This window comes from Hipposideros armiger, unplaced genomic scaffold (genome assembly GCF_001890085.2).
Source record: "Hipposideros armiger isolate ML-2016 unplaced genomic scaffold, ASM189008v1 scaffold_62, whole genome shotgun sequence".
NCBI classification, from domain to species: domain Eukaryota; kingdom Metazoa; phylum Chordata; class Mammalia; order Chiroptera; family Hipposideridae; genus Hipposideros; species Hipposideros armiger.
In genome coordinates this window covers 730786-740950 of record NW_017731412.1, presented here as the reverse complement: position 1 = coordinate 740950, position 10165 = coordinate 730786, and the positions used below count along the sequence as shown (strand labels likewise).

At 41.0% G+C, this 10165-nt stretch overlaps 2 protein-coding genes across 4 annotated transcripts in view; both read right to left on the bottom strand.

The window, feature by feature from the left end:
- The window catches only part of LOC109382222 (disintegrin and metalloproteinase domain-containing protein 1a-like), a 6411-nt gene extending 2080 nt beyond the window's left edge, over positions 1-4331 (bottom strand). The window contains exon 1 of the mRNA XM_019641569.1: positions 4-4331. Within this exon, the coding sequence (XP_019497114.1) occupies positions 4-618 (615 nt within the window). The 5' untranslated portion in view covers positions 619-4331. The remainder of the gene's footprint in view (positions 1-3) is intronic.
- A 566-nt stretch (positions 4332-4897) lies between these two features.
- Positions 4898-10165, bottom strand: part of MAPKAPK5 (MAPK activated protein kinase 5) — a 27834-nt gene continuing 22566 nt past the window's right edge. Inside the window, exons 11-14 of one of the 3 annotated variants that reach the window (XM_019641624.1) lie at positions 8773-8903; positions 8388-8509; positions 7251-7355; positions 4898-5354 (exon numbers count right to left, since the gene is read on the bottom strand). In XM_019641624.1, the coding sequence (XP_019497169.1) occupies positions 5260-5354; positions 7251-7355; positions 8388-8509; positions 8773-8903 (453 nt within the window). In that variant the 3' untranslated portion in view covers positions 4898-5259. The remainder of the gene's footprint in view (positions 5355-7250; positions 7356-8387; positions 8510-8772; positions 8904-10165) is intronic. The other 2 variants (XM_019641625.1, XM_019641626.1) reach the window with 2 other exon arrangements.

The following is a 10165-nucleotide window of genomic DNA, read 5'->3' as shown; positions in this document are numbered from 1 at the left end:
GACCCCGCACGAGACTGGAGCTTGATGTGCCATGGCATACAACACATGTTCAGAGCGCTTGGAAGAGCTCATGGGCTCGATGCCATAGGCTTTTGCCTCTTTAATCAGGATGCCCCTGAGGCCTGAACAGGTGTTGACAGAAACAAAAGACCCCGGAACTCCTTCTATGTAGCCTTCATAGTGGCAGTCATGTGAGAGGAAAGGCGCCTCTTGCCTCACAATGCCCTTGTGGTAGCCAAAGACTGGAAAGTTATTCACAAAATAGTCTCTCTTCACCTTCAGGTGTATCAGCTGCTCCTGGCCCTGCATAAATATCACATAGGATGCCTCTTCCCCTGGGGCTTTCCCTCCCTCAGCTGTCAGACTCCTGAGGATGACTGTTTCATAAGCAGAGTAATACACTGAGCCCAGGTCACAGTACAGGCTTGGCAGAAAACTCACCAAGAGCAACAGAATCCCCACCCTGACACAGGACGATCGTGGCACTGGCCCCAGCTTCAAGTCCCTCTGTTGAGTCCAAGTTTGAAACTTTATCTTACCCTCTTTCAAGGCCGCTTGGTTTTTCCATAGAGAAGGCAGTATAGAGTCAGAATCTCTCACAGAGGCTGCCACTAACATGGCCTCAGGGAATCTGTGGATGACGCAGGGCCTATGTCCATCAGTGGCAGTTCTCCCTGACCCGCTGATCCTTGGAGACTCAGGTATTATCCTCAGCTCTATACTGGCTCCCTCATGGGTGACTGCTGTCCAACTCCGAGTCTTTCAGACTTGGAGACTGTTTCTATTCTTGCTGCTCTCTCTTGGCCTTCAGTAGTTTCCTTACTATGTGACTTCCTTCCAACTACATCAGCTTTAAGTCTCCTTGGCTAAGTTCCTATACCCTCACAGAGACACATACCAAGAAGGCCTGTAATGCTTCATTCAATACTGTAACTGGCAAATGATCCTTATCCTCAGCCCAGGCAACACTACTCCTGATATCCGTTAATCTGCTCATTCTTAGAAACCCAACATTCTGGCAGGAGGTTGGGGGGAGGGGACAGAGATTACTTGAGGATCTCTGAGTAGGACAAAGTTCTCTGTTGCCCACTGACACTTTTCCTCATTTCTGTAGTATTCAGGATACTGTTTGTCAGTCCAACCCTTTTTTGTCAGTGTCTGAATTTTTCCCTTTAATTCAATAAAAATTGTATGTGGCTGCACAAATTCTCCCTCATCAGCCTTTGTTCATAACAGATGAATTCACCTGCATAGAAACATAATTTGTCTCTACTAAAAAGTTAACACAGATACATTAAGTGTTAAATGAGCTCAGTTTCACAAGTTATAAAAGTGACTAGGATCAAAGTTCAATTCCTTCCAACTGTCCCAAAATAAAAATAAACTCTGATTAGCCAGATATCTAGTTACTATTTCATCAAGAACATAAAAGTGGACTCTCTAAGACCTTTTAAAAGATTTCTTCACTTTTGTAACTAAAATTGAACTGTAATATCTGTAGAAGTCCTCGGATTTGATTTTGATGACAATTTCCTGGTATATTTAGCAGTACAAATTTAAAAGAAAAAAAAGCAGGGGAAAGCTCTATTCACATTCCTTACCCAGTCATTCTGCTGTGCATTCTAAGATGAAGCAAAATAAGACTCTACATCTTTTATCTTGCATAAAAATAATTTATATTAAATCAATATTTACAATATAAAACCTTTAAAGGTTATGAGTACAAGTTTAACACTCAGAAATGGGGAAATGCCCTATCTAATTCAAAAAGGAATGGTATGCTATCACAGGATCTCAGATATAAGCATGAGAGCAGATCAACTCATTAACTACCCCACATTAATATTTAATTCCTAATATACTTGTAGATGATAAAATTTATCATTAGCATCTAGCCAGAAAATATATGCTGTGCTATCACAATCCCATTAAAAATTTTACAGAAAAAAAAGGTGAAATGATTTCTAGCTGGATTTCTCTTCTTGTTGTATTTTATATAATAAGAAAGTCTCTTAAAATTATATAATTAGAAATTATCATAGATTTAAGGTGTTTCAGTGTGTTGTAACAAAAACAGGGAGGGCAGATTACGTCAAGTCATTTTGTAGGATGAAAAAAATCAAATCAATAATGAAAGAACACCTCTACTTTTTAAATAAATAAAAATATAATTAAAATTAAATACCCAATTTTCCAACTCTCAAATTGAAACACATTTTCTTCAATAAATAACACACACACGCAGGCATTCATACACAAGATCTGATTTAAATCATTTGACTTCTTTAACCAATAATTCCTTCAACTTGTTCTTTCTCAAATGAATACAAGAACAAAACTCTTTTTAAGAAGCAGTTCCTCCTATTTGTTTCAAGCAATAAATTTCTGACAGATATTCTCCTATGCTTATACAATATATTAGCCAGAAAGATATACAAGTTGTTTTACATCAAGCAAATGTGTAACTGTGGTAAAGTCTAAAGGTATTTGAGTGATAATGGTTTTAGTAAGCAGAGGGTTAGCAAATCACGTGGGAAAACTGGAGACTAACTAATCTGCTTGAGAGCTTTTCGTACAATGTGACCTTTTCACAGGTATAGGCATTAAAGAGACAAGCCAGAAGAGAAAAACGATTTTGTCTCACTTTCAGTTATATGTGCATTTTGCTTTATCAGTAAACATTACTGGTATGTTAAGGCAGGACAGTAGTTGCTACTAACATACAAACTCTACAAAGAAAACTCCACTTTAAAGACCAAACAGTGCTGAGTCCTTTGGGAGCTATTGTTTTGTAAAGGAGCTCTGTCCAGGGTAAGACCACTTTTGAGTTACAGAAGCTGGAGCATCCTCCAGGAAATTCAAACTTCTAGCTTAGTGCTTATCTGGACATGTCTAGACACAGCACACATTTGGGAGCCAGATTAATTCAGCCTGAAACAACTGAAGCATGGGTAACTGCTGCTCACAGTAGAAGGAAACATCGTTTTGAACACCCCTTCAGATCATGCCTAAAATTTCTACACAGTGAAGGAAAAAAATCATCCTGAGCCTTTAAAAGAAAACCAAATAAACTTGAGAAGTTGATGGTAGACTGGGCATGCCAGACTTCCAAAAAAAAGAGGATAACAAAATTAATTACTGCCTTCCTCTCCCCAGTGAATACTGAACCTCTGCCCTAAGAAAGGAAAAACAACAGGTGTTCAGCTGTTCTACAAACAAGTGCAATTTTTTCCTGATTGCAAGAAGTGATATGTAGAGCATTTCACTGAAAAATAGAATAATTTAATTCAACTCTCAGCTAAGTTTTCTGGTCAGTAAATAAGAAAACATTTTGTCTTTCTCTGCTGCCTGACTCTTAAATTTTGCCACGTTTAAAAGTACTGAATTTTCCTGACAGGGTATCCATTTATAACAGGTATAAGTCACCTCCTTAAGATTAATGAGCCTTGCCTCAAAAAATACCTTGAATTACAAATTCTCCAAGATAAAGGGAGGGAACCAATGTAATAGGTAATTCTTAAAAAGATACTTTGTATTATTATCATATATTTCCACAGTCAGGCACACACATACATGGGGCATACTAACCAGATGTCACCTTGAAGACATACTCAACAAAATGGAAGAGTCAGAAAATAAGTTAGCTCTGTGGGATATATTTTGATTGAAGGGAATGTGACATAATAAAATTGAATAACTGTGCCTACTCATCTTCCTCTGCTCTGCAAGTTGGAGTCTGCCTATTGGCTCTTCTATTTACCAACATAAGTACCCACCAAAAAGGCAAAAAAGATAATTAAATACACATGGTTTGTTATGGAAGCCCATTTCCACAAGAGAAAACCAGAAAAGCACCCAGCCTTGTTTTCCATTCTAACACCTAAACTCGGGACCAGAACCATGCTTCCTGAAAATGAAAGTTAAGGACAAAATAAATACACCCAAGGGACGCCAATATGAAACTCAGGTAGAAATATTACCAAGAAAAGGGCAGCTTTAAAAGGAAAAAACTGGACCATCTTAGATGCTAATCCAACTATCTAGTTTTCATGATATGTAACTTTCTCAGAAAAACTATCCCATAAAGGGGCCAGAAGAACAGGGAAAGGAAATAAGCAATGCAGCTGGGGAAGGCTGTGGAAAAGAAAAGAGGACAATGTAGGCTCTCAGGGGAAAGGAAACTGAAGCTTTGATTTAAACATGACAAAAATAAACTCAAAAGAGAATCCATTAGATTTAAGAACACACCAATACTTTTTTTTACCAAATACGACAAAAAAGAAATGTTATGGGCCGGCTGAATGGCGCGATAGTTAAGAGCTGGCTTGGGATGCCAGAGGGCCCTGGTTCGGATCCCACATATGAGGGCCAGTGACACTGTCCTCTACAGCTAAGATGCTGAACAACAGCTCAACCTGGAGCTGGGCTGCCGTGAGTCGCAGGCGACTGCGTAGGCTGCAGCCCCTGCTGCAGTGGGTTGCCATGGGCTACCGGGTGTAGCCAGCAGCCAGCGTGAGCGGCCAGCAGCCGTGAGCAGCCGTCCAGAAGCCGGCGCCTGATCTGCCTCACCCGGGAAGAGCGCAATGATGGTGCCAACTTGGGCCAGTGAAGCAATGTCCTCCACAGCTAGACTGAAGAACAAAAGGGCAGCAACTTGTCTGTTCCCCTTCCCCCAATTCCCCAATAAAAATCTGTAAAAAAGGAATGTTACCACTTTTCTCTTGGGAATTAGGGACAAGAGAAATGAAGGCTCACTCCGTGCCTCTTCTGTCATGGGAGTTGGCATCCTGTGAATTTCAGCAGGTAGTCTGCAACATGGATCTACAAAAATTTCTTGGCTCCAGAGCTACTCTACCAATAGTGCAGAAAGTAAATACACAGGGCAACTGAAACCAAATTCCACAGTATTTGATTCAACTGTTTACTAAGCAGAAACATCAGTATAGTTGGTCCTTTGTCTACCGCTGGCAAATGGTTTTTGTATACTTTATTACAAATAAAACAATTTTGCTTGACAATATCATCTGTCATCTTACAAACATATGACTAAACAGTCCTAAAGTAATAGCATGTCTCTAGGAACTGAGCTTTTCTTAAAAACAAACAAATGAATTATACTATTAGTAAATACTGTATCTAAATCTATACAGCATCTTTAAGCAATGTGAAAATGAAATTATGATTTATTAATTTACATAAAAATTACTTTATACATTAAAGAATAATTTTTCCAATTGTAAAAAAAAAAGTCTGAAGCTGTCATTGGGATTCATGGGACATGGTTTGCTCTTCTATCACCTGCTTCACAATTTCTGCCAGTTTTAATCGATCTACTTTATCTGTGAATCCACGACCTGAAACCCAAAAAAGAAAAAGGTAAATCTCCAAACCATTTGGGAGGTGATAGATTCGTGATAGGGACCCAATAAGATACACCTTATAAGTGTCAAATTCACCCTCACCAATGGAGGAACCATCCCCAACACTGGTCAAAAGCAGTTCAGATTCCCCATTTTGCAGGAAGCAATCGAGCAGTTCCATTAACCCAGTAGTAAAAATCCAATGTTCACTACAACAGCAAAGAAGGAAACCATGAAGAGAAAGATCTTTGTCATAGGTATGCTGACAAAGGACTTGTATCCAAAATATATGAAGAGCTCCTACACATCTCTAAGAAGGATACAATTCAACAGAAAAATGGGCAACAGGAAAGGCACTTCACAAACAAGGAAATCTAAATGGCCAACAAATATTTTAAAAGTGCTCAAGCTCATCAATCATCAGGGAAAGGCAAAGTAAAATTACACTGCAATACTAGTACATACTAACCAGAATGACTAAAATACAAAAAAGATAAACAATAGCAAGTGTTGGTGTGGAGGCAGAATAGCTAGAACCCTCAAATACTGTGACTGGAAGTATCAACCAGTACCACCACTTTGGAAAACTGGTGGCAGTCCCTACTAAATAAAGCCAAACAGATGAAAACCCCCATGAACCAGCAATTCCAATCCTAGATATGTGAGAGAAATGAGGTCATCAAAATATTCAAGAGATACACAAGAGCATTCATAGCTGCTCTTTTCTTCATTACCAAAACTTGGAGACAATCCAAATATCCACTCAACAGTAGTGTGTGTGTGTGTGTGTGTGTGTGTGTGTGTGTGTATGTGTATGAGAAATATATATTGAGAATATATGGAGAATTATTTGCTGCTACACACAACTATATGGCTGAATCTCACAAATAATAATGTTAACTAAAACAAGCCAGACACAAGAGAACACAGACTTGTTTGATTCTATTTACATAAAATATAAAACCAGGCAAAATTATAATGCTAGCAATCAGGATCGCAATCACCCCTGGGGGAAGGAGGAAGTGATTAGAAGAGGGCCCAAGTGCTCGCTTCGGCAGCACATATACTAAAATAGAAAAGGGCCCATGTTCCACTGCATGTTCTGGGTGCTGTTACAGGGGAGTGTTCTTCACTTTGTGAAAATTCATTAAAAAGCCACACTTCATTCTCTTTTCTGTACTGATATTTCAAAATCTTAAAAAAAAAAAAAATTCCCAGGGAAGCTACTCTTTTCCTAGTATGGAAATGACCAGGCTAGCACTTTGCATTTCTCATGTCCGAGAGCCACGCCAGGCAATGAAGTCGAAGAGTTTGCTCCCTTCCCCGAGCACCCTGTAGCTTAAGTCTAGTTTAGACCGCTAAACTAGAAAGACAGTACAAAAAAGCAGTCCAAGAAATATATCTCTACATTGTTTGCCTGGGAAAAAATATTTCAACAAGCAGCCGACTTGGAAAACTCTCTACTCTTTAGTCAAACAGCTCTTCTCTAAGCTTAGCAGATCAGCAAGGCAGACTTCTGGGAATTTTGCCCTCTTTCTCCCCTTCAGAGTATACTTGCTCCTGAATGACCTGGGAACAGCCCAGGTATCTGAGACAGTTTTGAGATCTGAGGGGGTTTTTGCCCAAGTGGTGTGTGACAGGGGCTCTACAGTGTTGAATCTGCAACACATAATTTATTTGAACTGTGGAAAACAAGTGAAAGGGCCAGATGTCCAGAGTGCCTGGGCAGTTAATATAGGGCTAATCCTAACTCTTGCCCCACAATACTTCACTTCCTCTGCAGCCTCACGTCACCTGAAAATAGCCCTCGCTCGGCCCCCCGAGAGCCTACGTGTTCTAAACATAATCACTGCTCTGCATCCTGAGGGTAAGGAGTTATTAGGCTCTTACCATTCCAGCTGAAGCTTTGCAGAGTATCTCTTAGGAGTTTGCATTCTCGGTTATACTTCCAAGCCTCTTGCATTACTTCATTCAGCTTCTCATCTTCATTCTCTCCTATTGATAAAGACAAAGAAGACGTTGCATTTCCCTGCAGTATCCTGAGTCTTTAGTGTCACAGATGGAAGGACATGATGTTCAACTATTTGAGAAGTGCAAACTTTACCAGACACTTGTTGTCACTGCTAGTCCCTACATTATACACAAACCACATCTGGTCTTTGAGCTCTTCTACCAGTACCGTCTCACACAAATCCTCTGATGGCCCCAGAATCTTAGCACTAGGGGATGGGAAACAGGCAGTGTCAGACTCTACTGCTAAGCAAAAACAGCTTAGGTCTCTGCTTAACCGAAGAGACCGAGACAGGGAGGGAGAAAAGGCTGAGCGGGCTACTTCTTTCTCCTAAGTTCATTTCTTCCTCTGGAAGGCTATGTGATATACACTATGTGAGTTCTCTTCAAATGCAAGGAAGCTAGGAAGACAGGCCAACCTAACAGTTTCCTGGCCTATGACTTGAAGCATCTCATGCATCTGCTGAGGAAAGCCCATCACACCCCGCTGAGTGGAGAAAGAACATACTGAAAGCAAGCTCCCACTCAAAAGAATCCACGCGTAAGTCACACTCTACTCATGAGAGGAGTAGCAGCAGGGGCCACTTCTGACCTTGGGGGCTATTCTCTTTACATTCACAGTTAACGAACCTTTGTACCCTAAAGGCTCTGTAAATGAAGTTTCCTGACCATCCCAAATTGATCCTGACCCTGTCCACATTTCCCGCTCTCCATCCCATGCCCTCATTAACAAACTAAGAAAATATAAAATTACACACTGCCCCTGACATTGACAATAAAACCTAAATTAGAAATTTCACACGTTTCTGAGTTTCTATCGTCCACTCTTTTAAGTGGGCACAAACTAACTTATATTAATGTAGTTATTTTCTTACACACAAACATGAAACAAACAACCTCAAATTAAACCACTCCGTCATGTGCACATGCATGTGCGTGCACGCGCATGCACACACGCGCACACACACACACACACACACACGCACACACACACAGAGCATTCGTAAATGGTGTGACCTTTACCAGCCTGGGGGAGAATACACTGAGCAATCACATCTCGGAGCTTTTCCAAGGCAACGTTTGAATCCTCGGCTCCATTCTCACGGTCATGGATATAAACACTGTCCTTTGGCTTGGTGCTTTAGAGTTTGGGAGAAAAGTAATAACAAGGTGAGATCCCAAAACCCAACTCTCAACAGATGTTAGCTCTAAGCATAAGGCAACAGATTTTTTCAGATAAATAATTACTAGAATATCTCCAACTTCTGACACTATTTAAAGAGCTTCTCCTTTCCATCCTCTTAAGAGGCAGAAAAAGGGCAGACCCCTGGTTGACCTTTCCGAAGTCTACACTCAAGCAACCCCAGCTGTGAAGGAGAACCAACAAAATAAGCTCTGTTACCCGAGTAACTTCCTCTTCCTCAGAATGGGGTTGTTGACAGAGTGCAGGGGCTTGAGGCTGACCTTCAGGTCCTGGATTCGCATGTTGGCCAGCTGCTCCGCATGGGCCTGCTGGATGCCTGCAACTACTGCCTGCAAGCAAATACTGGTGTCAGTTTCTCACATTTATTTCTGAGCACCCACAAAGCCCATCAAAGAGAGTGGAAAGGAGCTCCAAGAAGGCAATTTCACATTTATGCTGGCTGTGTACACATTTAGATAAAGCACAGGATTCTTCCCCGGGGATCAGCAGGCCCCAGAGAATAGTAGCCCTTCTTCCCTGTGGGGGGACGGATATGTAAGAAATGCTAACAAGGCTCATGTTCACAGTCATTGGCAAGAGCAAGTGTAAGAGAGGCACACGTGTACACCAGGGAAAAGGCTGGCAGGCTACTGCCTGAGAAGCCTCCAGACTAGCATGTACTCACTGCCCCACAGTGTAGACAGGCACCTCAGCACTGATGGCTCAGAACCCCAACCACTTCCCACAGTGAGTGTTGTAGGCCCTTAAGATCTAGCTATAAGCCAGTCAATTAATTTACAATGAGAAGTAACTGTCGTGAAGTGCAGAAACTCTTGAAGTCTGTGTGTTTATGACCAGTAAGTATGTGCTCACTATGGGCAGACCAATGAGGGGAGGCAAATACTCCACAGAAAGCTTGGTAAGAATGAGATGATCCCATTTTTGTATTTTAAAAAAGGACAAACTCTGAGTGTGTGAGTGTGTGTGTGTCTCCCCCCAGAAAAAGATCAGGAAGGCTACATCAAGCCACAGATTACCTCACATCTAGGGAGTGAGATTGAGGCAAGGGAACGAAAGGGAACTTTTGCTTCTTATTTTATATATCTCTGTATTGTTTAAATTTCAACAATTAAATTTGACCATTTAAAAATGTGGTTCCTTAGGAAGCATACAATGAGATAAGGAAGAGTTCAGACTCATTTGCAGGAACTGTAAAAGCTGGTCCTGGCTACACCCCTCTGGACCCTCTCATCTCTCTTCATTAGTGATGGCTCAGCCAGAAAGATGGGAGCAGTTCAAGGTTGTGAACTCAGGCTCCATCACCTAGGCGGGGCTTAGATGGACACTATTCAACATCTGCATATGTGGCCATGTTTTTACTCTTCCAAAGTTGATCAACCCGCATCATGACCACATCATTCTTTACAGATAGGAATACACTGTCATGCTGCAGTTCCATCTTATAGGCCCAGAGCCGGTCTTTCTTATTAAGAAGATTCTGCTTATCCATGCTTGGCTTCATTATGGACTAATTTTAAAGTACCTACAGAAGGCAATTATTTCTTCATTTCCAAGATCTTGAAAAAGCTGCATTGTAACACTCATGTGCTGA